The sequence below is a fragment of the Cygnus atratus genome, chromosome 34 (assembly GCF_013377495.2).
Source record: "Cygnus atratus isolate AKBS03 ecotype Queensland, Australia chromosome 34, CAtr_DNAZoo_HiC_assembly, whole genome shotgun sequence".
Lineage (NCBI taxonomy): Eukaryota > Metazoa > Chordata > Aves > Anseriformes > Anatidae > Cygnus > Cygnus atratus.
Window position 1 is genome coordinate 639,717 of NC_066395.1, and position 16,468 is coordinate 656,184.

General features: G+C 52.5%; 2 protein-coding genes and 1 pseudogene across 2 annotated transcripts; 2 read left to right on the forward strand and 1 right to left on the reverse strand.

Annotated features, from left to right (window-relative positions):
* Window positions 1-1,085: 1,085 nt before the first annotated feature.
* LOC118261110 (olfactory receptor 14C36-like) lies at window positions 1,086-1,846 on the forward strand (annotated as a pseudogene).
* A 3,993-nt stretch (window positions 1,847-5,839) lies between these two features.
* On the reverse strand, window positions 5,840-7,355 carry LOC118261112 (olfactory receptor 14C36-like). The gene is made up of 2 exons (XM_035571782.1): window positions 7,001-7,355; window positions 5,840-6,417 (listed from the first exon to the last, which is right to left on the reverse strand). The coding sequence occupies exons 1-2, from the start codon at window positions 7,353-7,355 to the stop codon at window positions 5,840-5,842; spliced, it is 933 nt and encodes a 310-aa protein (XP_035427675.1).
* A 1,884-nt stretch (window positions 7,356-9,239) lies between these two features.
* Window positions 9,240-14,614, forward strand: LOC126913633 (olfactory receptor 14C36-like). The gene is made up of 3 exons (XM_050716119.1): window positions 9,240-9,272; window positions 12,385-12,466; window positions 13,677-14,614. Exons 1-3 carry the CDS (start codon window positions 9,240-9,242, stop codon window positions 14,612-14,614), a joined length of 1,053 nt encoding a protein of 350 aa, XP_050572076.1.
* Window positions 14,615-16,468: the final 1,854 nt, after the last annotated feature.

The window sequence follows — 16,468 nt, forward strand, 5'->3', positions numbered from 1 at the left end:
GGGCAGAGCCCTGTTGCCAGGAGGTGTCTTCAGGGCAGAGCTGGGCACCCAGTGGGTGGGATGGGGGCTGTGACCTGCAGGCAGGAGGTGTGGGGACAGAGACCCAGCTGCAGGCAGGGACAGCTGCAGGCAGCAGAGCCATGGGCAGAGGGACCTGCTCCCAGAAACTCAGCGGCAGGGGGGATTTGAGCACTTCCCTGTCATCCCTGTACTGCTGACGCCTTCACAGAAGAATGCTCTAGATCTCCTCTCATCCATAGCATAGACCTCCAAGCACAATGTCACTGGAACTTGAACGTGAGTTGCCTTTTGAGTCAATACTGTAGTTGTTTAGAATTCAGGTGCAGCTGAGACAGTGATGATACACATTCTATCATGCAGATACATTAATGAAGGAAAAGCATCCATGTCCCCTCCTGACATGGAGGGCTCTCAAAATTCTTTGGGGCTGTGAATGGGCTGACTCTACCTAAAGGTCACCCCACCTTTAGGGCTTTCCACTCTTTTCCTGCAAAGGTTCTGCTGGGCTGCAGGCTGCCCTCCACTAGGGCACAGTTCTGCCATAGCAGCTCTGTGCTATCCATGGAGAAGACACCTGATGGCTAAAGGCATGGAACTGCTACTGGACATCTCTGTGTGGTCAGCTGCAATGATCCCTCTGTCTCTTGCTAGATGGGGAGAACTAAGACCATCCAGAAGAGCTGAGGAGATTGGAGATTTGCACTTTGAAATTGGATTCTTTTGCTCTCAGCAGACTCTTCTCAGGTTTGTACAAGAAATAGAGTTTTCCTCACAGAGTCTAGCATAACATTTTGCTGTATTTCCCTCCTCAGACAGGTCCCCATGCCCAAAGGAATCAAATGTCCAACAGCATCTCCATCACCGAGTTCCTCCTCCTGCCATTCGCAGACACGCGGGAGCTGCAGCTCCTGCACTTCGCGCTCTTCCTGGGCATCTACCTGGCTGCCCTCCTGGGCAATGGCCTCATCCTCACCACCGTAGCCTGCGACCACCGCCTCCACATCCCCATGTACTTCTTCCTCCACATCCCCATGTACTTCTTCCTCCTCAACCTCGCCCTCCTCGACCTGGGCTGCATCTCCACCACTCTCCCCAAAGCCATGGCCAATTCCCTCTGGGACACCAGGGCCATTTCCTACTCGGGATGTGTTGCACAGGTCTTTCTATTTCTATTCTTCCTCTCAGCAGAGTATTCTCTTCTCACCATCATGGCCTACGACTGCTATGTTGCCATCTGCAAGCCCCTGCACTACGGGAGCCTCCTGGGCAGCAGAGCTTGTGCCCAGATGGCAGTGGCTTTCTCAATGCTGTCCTGCACACTGCCACTACTTTTTCCCTGCCCCTCTGCCGGGGCAATGCTGTGGACTAGTTCTTCTGCGAAATCCCCCAGATCCTCAGACTCTCCTGCTCAGACTCCTTCCTCAGGGAAGCTGGACTTCTCACGTTCATTTCCTTTTTAGGGTTTGGGTGTTTTGTTTTCATTGTTTTCTCTTATGTGCAGATCTTCAGGGCTGTGCTGAGGATGCCCTCTGAGCAGGGACAGCACAAAGCCTTTTCCACGTGTCTCCCTCACCTGTCGGTGGTCTCCCTCTTTGTCAGCACTGGAATTTTTGCCTACATGAACCCCTCCTCCATCTCTTCCCCACCCCTGAACCTGGTGGTTGCATTTCTGTACTCCGTTCTGCCTCCAGTATTGAACCCCTTCATCTACAGCATGAGGAACCAGGAGCTCAAGAATTCAATATGGAAACTGCTAACAAGGTGTTTATCAGTGACCACAGACTGTTTTCTTTTTTCTGCGGATGACTCTCTGCGTATGTCGTGACAATCCATCTCCCCCTTTTATAAGGAGTTTGTTGGTTTTCTTTTCTGCTGTTGTGATACTGTTGTCTACCCAGAAATGCCCTTCTTCATGCGCTTCTACCTGAGTATCCATCTGCCTGTCCATGTGACCCAGGGTTTCTGTAGCCAAGAAGCCAGGCTCTCTGTGTATTGAAACCAAATAAACCTTGGTCTGAGACCCATTCTCAGCAGATCAGGAGTGAATGGGAACTGGGGCTGTGGTGGCAGTGCCCAGAGCCCTGCAGCAGCCTGTGGTGGGCACTGCCGTGGGGCCAGCCCAGCCTGGGCTGCTGGGCTGGGCTGGGCAGAGGGCAGGGAGGTGGGCAGAGGGCAGGGAGGTGGGAGAGCTGGGGGGCAGCTGGGCTGGGCTGGAAGCTGCCCAGCAGAGAGAAATATCCGTGTCGAGCTGGGATGTGAGAACATGCAGGGGGAGGACATGCACTGCTGGCTTTGGGTTGTGTGGCAGAGATCAAAGACAGACTGGTGCAGGAGGGAGGAGGCCGGGCTGTGCCCTGCTGGCACGGACAGAGCAGGAAGGTGGCCCAGGGCCTTTGTCACCTGCAGCCTTTCTCGTCAGCCATGTCCCGCACTGGCCACTCCCCCCAGGTTTAGGGGCTGCATTTGGCTGCCAGGCCATCTCTATCCTCATGCCAGGCTCAGGGCCTGTTGGTGGTGGAGGAGGCTGCAAAGGCAGGAGGGCCGTGGTGGGAAGGGACCCCGAGTGTGCCATTGGGATTATAACAGAAGGACCTTGACCCAGCCCTGAATGTGCACTGCCGTGGGCGATGCCTTGGCAGCATGGCTGTGGGACCATGTGTGGGGCAGTGGCTCTGGGCCGCTGCAGGGACAGGGTGCAGACAGGGGCCATGAAGGAGCTGCCAGGGCGTGACAGCAAGGACAGGCTCTAAAAAAGAAACTTACATAACTTACCTTTGTGGTGGGCATAAGCTTTTAGGAAAGGCGAAGTTCACCTGCAGCTGGTGTCTGCAAGAATATCAAGCCATGGATGTGCACATGCAGGCAGATATAGCTGAGCACACCCAGACCAACTCCAACTCCTGTCCACTCTCCTCTCCTCTCCTCTCCTCTCCTCTCCTCTCCTCTCCTCTCCTCTCCTCTCCTCTCCTCTCCTCTCCTCTCCTCTCCTCTCCTCTCCTCTCCGCTTTCTTTTTCCTCTCTCCCACAGGATTCTTCCTCCTCAGTCGACCTTCATCCCTCCCTTTCTCTGCTACAGTCCTTATCCCATTTATCAACACTTGCCAACTAGATTTCCTCTAGTGATCCCTAGTTTGGTATACATATCCCCTCATTTGACAGTTCAGATACCATTGCCTACATCATTTGGGCTTCAGTGACATCACCGATGGGTTTACTGGGCACTGCTGCCTTTGCTAGACTTGACTGCGCAGAGGGTCCCCACTGCTCCCCTCCAGCTCTCTGTGTCGTTTGCTCGTTGCTCACATCTCTGCCAACCAAGGGCACGTGAGATGCTGCTGTCCCTCACAGCCCTGCCTGTACTGCTCTCCCTTCTCACGCTGTGCTCTGTCACATCCAGCACTTTCTCAGTGCCTTGTCCCACAGGCTCCCACCCCATGTCCAGGTGGCATCACTGCAGGGCAGCCCTCCCCAGGGGCCCAGGCATCTGCCTGCAGCTTCCACAGCTGCTGCTCTTGATGGCCTCCTGAGGCCTGCCTGCTCCTGGCCCATCGCGGTGTTGTGAGGAGGTGACCTCAGCAGCAGCAGTGCAGCCATGGTGGCTTGACAGAGCTGTCCGCTGCCTGAGCTGCCCCCTGTGTCCCATGGGATTTGTGATGCACTCAATGACATCGCCGTGTCCGCCTGCCTGCCACCAGGCTGTCAGGTCACTGCAGTAGGAATGGCATCACAACCCACCTCCCAGCCGTACCGCCGGGACCTTCCTCCACCTCTCCCCTCTCCCCAGCTCCCAGCACTGCTGGGATGGTTTCCTGATAGTTCAGGTGATGTAAAATCCTAGAATCCCAGCCACTTGCCTGCCTCTCTCCCAGTTATCTATGTGTACACGTGTAACTCTGTATACATTACATTTACTTGCACATATAGCTGTAGTTACAGCTGTGGCTATAGAAATATATATCACTGTACAGACAGAAAGATGTGAATATGCAGAATCACAGAATCACAGAATCACAGAAGGGGTTGGAAAGGACCTCGAAAGATCATCGGGTCCAACCCCCTTGCCAAAGCAGGTTCCTTAGAGCAGGCTGCCCAGGTAGGCCTTCCAGACTGGGCCTTGAATATCTCCAGAGAAGGAGACTCCACAATCTCCCTGGGCAGCCTGTTCCAGTGCTCCATCACCCTCACCGTGAAGAAGTTCTTTCGCATGTTGCTGTGGAACTTCCTGTGCTCTATCTTGTGGCCATTACCCCTTCTCCTATCCCCACAAACCACTGAAAAGAGGTTGGCCAAATCGCTCTGTCTCCCACACCTCAGGTATTTATACACATTGATGAGATCCCCTCTCAGTCTTCTCCAGGCTGAACAGACCCAGGTCTCTCAGCCTTTCTTCATAGGGAAGATGCTTCAGGCCCCGTATCAACTTTGTGGCCCTCCGCTGGACTCTTTCCAGGAGATCCCTGTCTTTTATGTACCGGGGAGCCCAGAACTGGACACAGGTACTGTTTGCTGGGCCATGTGCAACCAAGAAGGGAACTCCCAGTCCAGCCCTCGGTCCTTCACTGACCACTCTGGGGCTCTGATCCATGGTGAAGCCCAGAAAAGCAAGAGGCCTGTCAATGGAGAAGTTCCTTGGGTGTATTCCTGACATCAGCTTTGGAAGAGGCATGAAGAGAGATGGTGGAGATACCACTGCAGAGACAATAGGACTGTCACCAAGGCACATAAGATCTCAGGGCTTATCCAAATACAAGAAGCACAATGTGGAAGCCAAAAAAGAGCAGCAGTGTGTTGTGGTTTAGCCCGGCTGGCAGCCAAACACCACACAGCCGTTCGCTCACCCTCCCCCCTCCCTCTCTGGGATGGGGGAGAGAACGGGAAAGTGAAGTCTGTGAGTTGAGATAAAGACAGTTTATTAAGACAGGAAAAATAATAACAATAATAATAATAATAATAATAATAGTATTAATAGTAATAATGTGTACGAAATAAGTGATGCACAATGCAATTGCTCACCACCCGTTGACCGATGCCCAGCCTATCCCCGAGCAGCCGGCCCCCCCCTCCACCCCGGCTAGCCACCCCTATATATTGTTCAGCATGACGTCAGATGGTATGGAATACCCCTTTGGCCAGGTTGGGTCAGCTGTCCTGGGTCTGTCCCCTCCCAGCTCCTGCTGCATCCCTAGCCTGCTCGCTAGCAGGACAGAGCGAGAAGCTGAAAAGTCCTTGGCTTGGTGTAAGCACTGCTCTACAACAATTAAAACATCAGCATGTTATCAGCGCTCTTCTCATTCTAATCCAAAACATAGCACCCTGCCAGCTACTAGGAGGAAAATTAACTCTGTCCTACCTGAAACCAGGACACAGTGAAAAGGCCACATCCTGCTGCTGGCCATGGCCATGGCTCCAGGGAAGCAGCAGCCCCAACCCGAAAGCAGCAGAGAGGCAGAGCCCAGCGGGCAGTGAGGGGCAGCCCTGAGAGGCACCGGGCCTGCTCCTCCATGTGGCAGCTGGGCTCTTGTCCCTGAGCTCCTCCAGCGTGCTGGGGCTGCTCCCCCAGCTCCAGAGCAGATGGGAAGAGATGGCAGCTGAGACCAATGAAGTTCTACTGGGTTATTTGTTGTCTTTACCTACACAGGAAGTCTGGCTCTATATGATATAAATGGACTAGAAACAAACAAACAAACCAAATACATTTCATTATCAAATATAATTATTAAATCAAAATCAAAACTTTCAGAAAATTGTATAAAAGAAACTATTATGGTCCTAATAGGTTTTCAAAAGCTCTGAGTCCTCTAGGATTGTGAATCCATTATTAATGATGAAGAAGCATGTATCCAATTAGTTTTCTCACTGCATCCTTGAGCTCCTGGTTCCTCATGCTGTAGATGAGAGGGTTTGCTGCTGGAGGCAACACCGAGTACAGAACTGCTATCATCAGGTCCAGGGATGGCGAGGAAAGGGAGGGGGGCTTCAGGTAGGCAAACACGCCTCTGCTGATAAACAGGGAAACGAAGGCCAGGTGAGGAAGGCACGTGGAAAAGGCTTTGTGCCGGCCATGCTCAGAGGGGATCCTCAGCAGAGCCCTGAAGATCTGCACATAAGAGGAAAGAATGAAAACAAAACACCCAAATGATAAACAGACACTGACTATGATTAGCCCAACCACCCTGAGAAATGACTCTGAGCAGGAAAGCTTGAGGATCTTGGGAATTTCACAAAAGAACTGGTCCAGAGTATAGCCTTGGCAGAGGGGCAGGGAAAATATACTGGCGGTGTGCAGGACAGCATTGAGAAAGCCACTGTCCCAGGCAGCTGCTGCCATCTGGGCACAAGCTCTGCTGCCCAGGAGGCTCCTGTAGTGCAGGGGCTTGCAGATGGCAACGTAGCGGTGTCCTGGTTTCAGGTAGGACAGAGTTAATTTTCCTCCTAGTAGCTGGCAGGGTGCTATGTTTTGGATTAGAATGAGAAGAGCGCTGATAACATGCTGATGTTTTAATTGTTGTAGAGCAGTGCTTACACCAAGCCAAGGACTTTTCAGCTTCTCGCTCTGTCCTGCTAGCGAGCAGGCTAGGGATGCAGCAGGAGCTGGGAGGGGACAGACCCAGGACAGCTGACCCAACCTGGCCAAAGGGGTATTCCATACCATCTGACGTCATGCTGAACAATATATAGGGGTGGCTAGCCGGGGTGGAGGGGGGGCCGGCTGCTCGGGGATAGGCTGGGCATCGGTCAGCGGGTGGTGAGCAATTGCATTGTGCATCACTTATTTCGTACACATTATTACTATTAATACTATTATTATTATTATTATTATTATTGTTATTATTTTTCCTGTCTTAATAAACTGTCTTTATCTCAACTCACAGACTTCACTTTCCCGTTTCTCTCCCCCATCCCAGAGAGGGAGGGGGGAGGGTGAGCAAACGGCTGTGTGGTGTTTGGCTGCCAGCCGGGCTAAACCACTACAAGTGGTCGTAGGACATGATAGTAAGGACAGAAATTTCTGATGATATGAAGAAGAGAAAGAAAAAGACCTGTGCAGCACATCCCGAGTAGGAAATGGCCCTGGTGTCCCAGAGGGAATTGGCCATGGCTTTGGGGAGAGTGGTGGAGATGCAGCCCAGGTCGAGGAGGGCGAGGTTGAGGAGGAAGAAGTACATGGGGGTGTTGAGGTGGTGGTCACAGGCTACGGCTGTGAGGATGAGGCCATTGCCCAGGAGGGCAGCCAGGTAGATGCCCAGGAAGAGCCCAAAGTGCAGAAGCTGCAGCTCCCACATGTCTGCAAATGCCAGCAGGAGGAACTTGGTGATGGAGCTGCTGTTGGACATTTGCTGACAATGGACATTGTTGCCTGTTAAAGAGGATAAGGCAGAAAAAAGTCAGAACAGACTTCTCTGAGGAAAACCTACTGGAATTCTTAGATCAACCCCAGCCTGAGCCTCTCTTTGCAAAGAACCTTTATGCAGCTCTCTTGAGCTCAAGATGATGCTAGCTGAGAGTGGCACTGGGAATAGGGGCTGCTGTGGAGTACTTCCTGCTGTGCATCGGGAGGGAAAAAGGGAAAACTCAAAACTCACAGGGAAAACTCAAGTTCATTCCACTTGTCAGATCCATGAGATTTGCAGTGCTGTTACAAAAAGCTCATGTGAAAGCACAGGCAAAGCTTCAGGGGGTTTGTTTGCTGTGTTTTATTCCATTTGCCCCTATAATCCTTAGGAGACATATTGTGTGGTTGAACTCCCTGAGATTTCCTGTGCAGTCCTGGTGAAATCCTGTGGGTGCCAGGAGTCAAAGGGACTGTCCCTTGGTGAAGATTGAGCAGAGCAGCTCTGCCCAGCAGTCCTGTTCACAGCTGCCCTTTGTCACCCCTCTGTAAGCTGCAGGACCATCCCACTCAGGTGTTTCCATGAGAAGAAACTGGAGACAGCTGAGAGCAGAGAAGCCCCAGTCCAAGTGCAGCTAGACAGCGTCCTCACCTTGTCTCTGGGTGAAGCTCTGAGGCAGACTGAGGTTGGGAGCTTCTCTTCATCTGGGCTCTGCCTGCTGTGCTGGCCATGCCTGCCCCACAGCCCATGGGCTGCAGTGAGGAGAGGAGGCCAGGGAGGGGCTGCTCCAGGGAAAGTCATCTGCACTGCAGGGCACAGCTGCGAGGTGCCCGAATCCCCCCTGCCACGGCGTTTCTGGCAACAGCTCCTTCTGGCCGCCTGCCCCTCTCTCTGCTGCCTGCAGCTGTCCCTGCTGGGAGCTGCTACTCTGCTGCCCACCTCTTCTTTCCCCCGCCCGTGCTCACAGACCCCATCCCACGCGGCTGTGCTCAGTGCTGCCCTGCAGCACTCTGCCACCCAGCAGGGCACGGCCAAGGGGCACCTCCATGGCTGCAGGAGCTACGGGGCAGCTGACAGAGAGCCCGGCACGGCCAGCCAGGGCAGGGTGTCCTGGGCTGACTGGGGGCACCTAGGTAATGGGAATGCTAAGGGGCTTCTGCCAGTCTTCCTCACCTCACAGTGCAATCCAGCAGGACTCTCAAAGCCTACTGCATTGCCCACTGCCCTCCCAGAAACAAGACCCAGGAGGAGACCCTTCCAGGACGTGCAGCTGCATGGCCCTGCAGCCAAAGACTTACCTTGTCAAGGGCTGTGCAGATTTCTCCTGCAGTCAGCTCTCAGCATCCTCCCACTCCCAACTGCCTCCAAGCCCTCTCTCCTTCTCTCCTCTCTGTGTCTCTGCTGTGGTCAGAGCCCCCAGCCCTGCTGCGCTGTGCAGAGGAGCTGCTCCTGGGCAGAGCTGTCTCTCTGCACCAGGGCCCTCTTGCCAGGAGCTCCCACTGGGCCCAGGAGCCCGACCCAGCTCAGCAGCAGAGGCCCAGCCCAAGGCATTGGAATCACCCCTCTGGGGGCTTTGGTGATGAGCCCACGAACCTCAGACACTGAGGGCCAATTGAAGAAATCTCTAGAAGTCCAAGTCAGATGCAAGTTTCCTGCAGTGTTCCCCGAGGGCCAGGACTGACATAGCCTCCCTTGGAGCTCGTTAGAGCAGAACATTGGAGGCAGTGAGGACAAGGAGACAAAGGCAATGTGAAGGTGACACTGATGCGTAGACAAATTGGATGTCTTTCACCAAGCACAAGGGCTGAGCCTTGATCCCCGGCCCCTGGAAATGGGAGATCCTTTCCCTTCACACCTTGCTCAGGGCTCTTCCTGGGGCAGTAGGAGATGGGGATGTCTATGGACAAGTGCTGGAGAATGGTACGACTCCTGCCTGGTTCATGGGAGGGGGCGAGGAGGCAATGAGGCCCTGGTGCTTTACCGATAAGCTGTCTCCTCATAGGCCTCAGTGGCAGAGACCACAGCCATAGCCATGGACACAAAGACCTGGGTCCTGCTGGGACTTTCAGCCTTGCCAATGTCCTTGATCCTCTCCAGACCAGGATATCCTAGGGACTCCTAGACTTTCACCTCTTTCCCTGCTGGCTGTAGACCCTTGTCCGTGTCATGTCACACCGGATCTGAGCTGAGTAAGATGACTCAGATTTTCTTGGTGGCCATGTTCCTTGTAAGACAGCTCTGTAGGAAGCTGGCCTCGTTCCTGGTGAGCAGGTACCGCTGCTCTATGGCATCCCTCGTGGTGCCCAGGCCCTCCTCCTCCTGGGCACTGCTCACTCAGCATGGTCCCACTCTGCCCTGATGCATGGGGTTCTTCTTCTGTTGCAGGACTAGGCTCTTGTAAATGTCAAGAGGTTTCGGTAGGCAACATCCTACTGTTTCTCAGGGTTCCCCTGGACAGATGCTCCATTGTGTCAGCTGTTAATGTCTGTAGGCAGAGGGCTCACCCTGATTGTGCTGTCCCTCACAAGATAGCAGCATCAGAAGTTGCAGGAGAATTTGGACAATACAGGAGTAACTAGTTGAACGGAATTGCAGCACAGACTCACAGAAGGCTAGAGCATGGAAGGCACCTTTTCTGTGCTTCCTTCTCATGCCTTCTGTCATTTTGTTTGGAGCTTTGTCCTAAATGTTGCAAGGCTTTGCAGGGACAAAATTAGAAGGGCCAAAGCCTAACCGGAGATCAGTCTGGCTGTTACTATCAAAGACAATAAAAATGTTTTTATAAATACACAAGAAGGGGAGGATTAAGGAGAATCTTCATACTTTATTGGATGTGGAGAGAAACATTTTGAGAAGAGATGAGGAAAAGACTGAGATATTTAATGCCTTCTATGCCTCTGCCTTTAGCAGCAAGACCACTTGTTCCCCTGGTACTCAGCCCCTGAGCTGGTAGATAGGGACAGGGAGCTGACAAAAGGGTGACACTTTTCACAACTACTTCACTCTCCCTTTCTCCTTCACCTCCCCTTTCTCTTCCAGGCTAGTTACAATAGCTCTTCAAAGCTTTGAATATCCCTGGGATGGTCAATCCAGCATGTTCCTATTGTGATGTCTCCTGAATGTATTTCAGCTTTTGTTTAAGGTTAAAAAAGTACTTGAGAATGCCATCCAGAAGTCTGCCCCGAGGCAGGAGATTTAGTAGGGGCTAGGAGCATGGGAGGATACTGGCAGGCCCCTAGAGCAGTGGGCACATCCAATGCTTTGGAACTTCACCCCTGAGCAAGTGCAGAATCCTAAAAAATTGGTGAAATGCATGAAAAAGTCTTGTGAAAAGACACAAATCACTGCAACATGCTGGGGCTTTTCCTAAGTATAGAAGACACAGTCAATGCTACTCCAAGTCCAGTGACAGGCCCTACCGCCACTCCAACCTGTGTGACAGTCCCTGCAGCTACTCCAACTCCTCTGAAAGGCCCTGCAGCCACAGCAACTCCTGGGATGGGCCCTGAAGCCACTCCAACCCCTGTGACGGGCCCTGCAGCCACTCCAACCCCTGTGACAGGCCCTGCAGCCACTCCAGCCCCTCTGATGGGCCCCATTGCTGTGCCAGAGAACCAACCTGTGCCACTATTGGTTGTTCCTATATGCAAGAGAAAACTATGGATGTAAAAAACTTTTTTCTTTCTTAGAAAGGAAAAAAACTCCTATGCAGACAAGAAAGGAGGAAGAAGACAAGGAATGCTTCAACAAAGTTGGGCCATCAAGGAAGAAGGAGGGCAAAGAGGAAGAGATCAGAATGGCATGAGTAACCACAAGACCCTTATCCCAGGGTGAGCTATGAGACTTGCGAAAAAATTTCAGTCATCATTTAGGTGAGCACACTGTCACTTGGCTGCTCCAGTGCTGGGAGAACAGGGCCAATAGCCTGGAATTAGAGGGCAGGGAAGCCAAGCAGCTGGGATCCCCCTCTAGGGAAGGGGTGACTCACAAAGCAATTGGCTCTACCATTTACCATGGACTGACCCAGACTGCCCTGGAATGGGGGAAGCTCCTGAACACCTGCAATACCTTGGTGACATCATCATGTGGAACAACAGAGCAGAAGAAGTATTTGAGAAAGGGAAAGAAATAATCCAAATCCCTCTGAAAGCCGGTTTTACCCTAAAACAAATGTCAAGGGACCGCAACACTGGATCCCGATGCAGGCTGGCCAGGGTCAAGGGGACCACTCCTCGGGGATGGGATGGGCATCGATTACAGGGTGGTGAGCAATTGCACTGTGCATCACTTGCTTTGCAAACCTGATTTTTATTGTTGTGATTGTTGTTATTATTATTATTAATCTCTTCCTTTTCTGTCCTTTTAAACTGTCCTTTATCTCAACCCATGAGCTTTACGGGTGTGGAGCTGCAGGGGCAGTTAGCTAACAGCTGTGTGGTGCTGAGCTGCCAGCTGGGTTAAACCACAACGTCATATTTGACAACTGCACATCAATAGCACAAATCACACTTCTAAAATCAGTCTCTTCTGTGTTCCGTGAGGAGCAGTCAGTGGTTATTCCTGTCAACCTCAAACACCACAGCCCCAGCAGAGACCCTGCTGCCTTCAGGAGCTGTCAGCCCTGAGGCCTTGGAGACACCTCGAGAGAGCCCAATGGCACAGAGCAAGCGATGCCATGACCGGGTGCTGTGCTGCTGAGCTGGGCCGGGCTCCTGGGCCCAAGGGGAGCTCCTGGCAAGCGGGCAGCACTGCAGAGAGCCAGCTCTGCCCAGGAGCAGCTCCTCTGCACAGCACAGTAGGGCTGGGGTCTCTGACCGCAGGTGGCACAGGGAGAGGAGAGGAGAGAGGGCTTGGAGGCAGCGAGGAGTGCAACAACAGAGGGCAGCGTGTGGCAGGACAGATCTGCAGCCTCTTGACACTGTGAGTCTCTGGCAGCAGGGCAATGCAGATGGGGTTGCCAGAGGGGTCTTCTACAGCTGGCACATCTGATCATTGATAGCATCTCTCAGGGCGGCTCTTTTTGTTTCTCCAGCACAGAGTAGAAGATGCTTTAGAGAATGGCATCGGTGACTGGATTTTTCAAGAGAAAGACCAAGGCAGGTGCTACCCGAAGGGTAAGAATTTTTCTGCAGTCTGTGCTTGCAGATTCTTGCAGTGGAAGGCAGGCAGGTTTCATGGTAATGGGTTGTTGGGATTGTACAGGAGACTGAGACACCTAGAGCATTGCAATGGGATATGTGTCAGCGATGAACTTCATAAAGTCCCTTTCCACACCTCAGCGCACAGACTGCACCAACACTATCTTTTTGGTCCTCTCAGGTTTTATCCTAGCTGATCTTTAGGAGCTGGAAACCCTCTGATGCCCAGGGCCCTACGTTTGTGTCTTCCTGCCAGAACAGAACACACAGTATTTGCAATGAGCATGAGCAGTCTCCTCTGCAGGCAGAGCTGCAGCAGAGGAGGGTCTGCTGAGTGTCCGTCTGTCCCTCCCTGGCCTTGCCTCCCCTGGCAGCAGCACACTGGCATTCCTCCTGGCTTCTCCACCTGGCCGTGCTGCTGCTGGTCTTGTTCCCAGGCTGGCTGGGGATGGGGGTTTCACATGCCCATGGAGTGAGCCCTCGTTGTGCTTGGGGGAAGGGGAGTATGGGGACAGGGTGAGGGGTCTGGAGATGTGCAAGTTTGAGCCTGGATTCCTCTGCTCTCAGCAGTGTTCAGATCCTGCTCAGGTGAAACTCTGATTGCAATTGTCCTGCAGCTCAAAGAGATACCAGCACATGGCAGCTCAGACCAGCACTGATGGACAGACTGGCTGTCCTCCCTGAAGGACACTCTGCACTAAAGGGACAGTCCCTTTGCCTCTGAGGATCCACAGGATTTCACTTGGAGTGCAGTAGAAATGCCCAGGATTTCTGTCTCAGAAAAAGAACTTAAATGCTGGGGAGGTATCAATAACAAAAAATACAAAAGAATAAATCCCCAAAGTCCTGCTCGGCAATTGGTTGAACTGTGAGCAACAAAGGGGTAAGACTCTTTGATATCATCACTAAATTTTATCTGAGATTACCCCATGTTCCTCTTTACCTCTTGCTATAGGGCAGGACTTCCTCCTCTGTTGTCTACAGCAGAGTCCCCTTCTTCCAGGGATACCCTCAGGCAGCATGAATCAGAACTCCTGAAACGGACCTGCAAATTGTCTGCCTGGAAGGGAGCAAGCATTTTGGGGGGTTTAAGCTGAGAAATAGAATGAGTTTTTCTCACTAAGTCTGCCATAACTTCTCAGATAAGTCTGCGGTAACTTGGCAGTGCTTTTTCTTCCTTGGGCAGGACCAAATGACCAGAAACAGCAAATGGCCAACAGCAGCTCAGTGAGCGAGTTCCTCTTGCTGGCATTCGCAGACACGCGGGAGCTGCAGCTCCTGCACTTCGCGCTCTTCCTGGGCATCTACCTGGCTGTCCTCCTGGGCAACGGCCTCATCCTCACCGCCGTAGCCTGCGACCACCACCTCCATACTCCCATGTTTTTCTTCCTCCTCAACCTCGCCCTCCTCGACCTGGGCTGCATCTCCACCATTCTGCCGAAAGCCATGGCCAATTCCCTCTGGGACACCAGGGCCATCTCCTATGACGGGTGTATTGCACAGGTGTTTCTATTTGTACTTTTTATGTCCGTGGAATATTCCCTTCTCACCGTCATGGCCTACGACCGCTACATTGCCATCTGCAAGCCCCTGCACTATGGGAGCCTCGTGGGCAGCAGAGCTTGTGCCCAGATGGCAGCAGCTGCCTGGGGCAGTGGCTTTCTCAATGCTGTCCTGCACACAGCCAATACATTTTCCCTGCCCCTCTGCCAAGGCAATGCTGTGAACCAGTTCTTCTGTGAAATCTCCCAGATCCTCAAGCTCTCCTGCTCTGATGCCTACCTCAGGGAAGTCAGGGCACTTGTGTTTAGCTTTTCTTTAGGCTTTGGTTGTTTTGTTTTCATTGTGGTGTCCTATGTGAAGATCTTCAGGGCTGTGCTGAGGATGCCTTCTGAGCGGGGCCAGCTCAAAGCCTTTTCCATGTGCCTCCCTCACCTGGCCGTGGTCTCCCTGTTTGTCAGCACAATCATGTTTGCCTACCTGAAGCCCCCCTCCATCTCTTCCCCATCCCTGGACCATGTGGTGGCAGTTCTGTACTCGGTGGTTCCTCCAGCATTGAACCCCTTCATCTACAGCATGAGGAATAAGCGACTGAAACATGCCCTGTGGAAACTGATGTCTTGAGGTGTTTCAGAAGAAATTATTTTTCAGTCATCTTCTGCAAATGACTCATAAAGCCACTTATTACAGGAAGAGCCAAAATTCTCTTCAATATTCTTTTTGTTTGTTTGTTTGTGTCTTTGAGTATGCATTGTTAGTACCAGTATTTTTTAGTTTTAATTCAGCTGTTGCCCAATAAAATATCATTATTTGTCCCATTTCCAGTTCAGTATGTACATGTTGAGTGTATGTACTGAGATTCTGTACCTGAGGAGCCATGCTCTCTGTGAATTTAAACAAAATAAAGGAGCCTGCACTGCCTTCTTTGTCTGACGTCCTTCCTCTGAGACCTGTTCTGGCTCTGCAGGGACAGTACCCGTGTGCAGGGGTGCAGAGGAAGAGTCCCATCCCAGCAGCACAGCCAGGGAGCACCAGTGCTTGGATCTGCAGGGGAAGTTTGAGCCCAGGAAACAGCAGTGAATGGAGCCTGCAGAGCATGAGCCTATCCCAGGTGGCCTGACCAGAGCTCAAGTGCTCGATCTTCGATCTGGTGTGAACAGGCAGAGGAGAGCTCTTCAGTAGCCCCAGGGCATGCATCAGGCCCGGCAAAGGAGTCTGGCGAGTGATTCTTTGCAGCCCTGGGCAATGGCAGTGACCCCATGAGCTGGGTCTGCCTTCCAGCCTGCCCAACACAGCCCTGCAGAGTGCCCCTGTGCCCCGGGTACCACAGCCCCCTCGCTCTGCAGAGCAGCACTGCCAGCTGCAGCTGGGGCGGGGGCTTGGGCTGGGAGGGTGCCTCCCCTGAGTGTCTTCTAGGCCAGCTTCAGGCACATGGCTTCTGGATGTCAGCGTGATCTTCACTGTGTGGAAGGGGCTGAGAGACTGCCAACAGGCACGGGGGCTTGAACATTGCCTGCAAGGTCCCTCCAGGATGCCCTAGCACCTCCCAGGACTGGCATAGAACTGGCTCCCATGCATCAGAGAGGCTGGAGTCCGGCAGCAGTGGTATGGCTGTAGGTATGGTATTAATGAGGGCAGTGGTGCCTCAGAAGCTCTAAGTCCAGTAGGACACAAACGGCTGTTAAATGGCCTGTGAGTTTCTTCTTTCTGAAGTAGCCAACAGGTCATCCCTTGACTTCCGGCTGGGATCTGTGCCTTTAGACTCACATCTGCTGGTGGTCCCATGATAGGCCAGCAGATGCACCTGCTTTGCACGTAGTTGTAAGATCTTCTTTCTTCTAAGTACCTGGCAGGCCCATAGAGGAAGGAGGTCTTGGATAGCTGTTGTCATTTCAGAGGTTTCAGCTTTGCCTAATTCATCCTTCAGGGCTGCTTTCAGTTTTTCTGCACAGAGGGGGCCACTGCCTCCCAGATGCCCGGGGGAACATAAAAGCCTGCATGAGAGCCTGGAAGAAGTTACCCTGGGTCCACAGGAACCATTCTGGAACCAAAACTTGTAGGCAGGAAGCACACTTTTGTGGTGTGTTGCAGAGCCTGCCGGGCACATTAGTGCAGGGTGCTCCTACCACTAGACCTTGGTGTCCTTCTCCATGCTGGCTTAGGAGTTGTTTCTTTTCTCAGGAATGGAGGTTAGCCAGCAGAGGTGAGACAGATACTCTGAGTTCATGAAAGCCATCAGAAAGGTGCCCCTAAGAAGGTGGCTGATATGGGGAAGTTCCAGGAAAGCTGGCCAGCAGAGAGGGAGAGATTTGGGGGGAGGGAAGAGGAGCTTGGATAGCAGAAGTCACCTAACGATTTTTTTGCATGTTTGTAAGGAATGTTCAGGTAATGTTGATCCCACCGTAAAGCTGACTTAAAAGCAGTCATGTGAGGCCCTTTTAACCTATTTTATTCTGTAACATTAATCCCTAAACCTAA

What these genes read in the sequence shown, in the direction of transcription:
- LOC126913633 (XM_050716119.1), top strand. Translation starts at nt 9,240, where the DNA reads ATGGGGATGTCTATGGACAAGTGCTGGAGAATG. An exon ending in TGGACAAGTGCTGGAGAATG is followed by an intron (nt 9,273 to 12,384) that starts GTACGACTCCTG and finishes TTGTTTCTCCAG; the next exon opens with CACAGAGTAGAAGATGCTTT. An exon ending in AGGCAGGTGCTACCCGAAGG is followed by an intron (nt 12,467 to 13,676) that starts GTAAGAATTTTT and finishes TTCCTTGGGCAG; the next exon opens with GACCAAATGACCAGAAACAG.
- LOC118261112 (XM_035571782.1), bottom strand. Translation starts at nt 7,355, where the DNA reads ATGTCCAACAGCAGCTCCATCACCAAGTTCCTCCTGCTGGCATTTGCA. An exon ending in CCTTACTATCATGTCCTACG is followed by an intron (nt 6,418 to 7,000) that starts ACCACTTGTAGT and finishes TGAAACCAGGAC; the next exon opens with ACCGCTACGTTGCCATCTGC.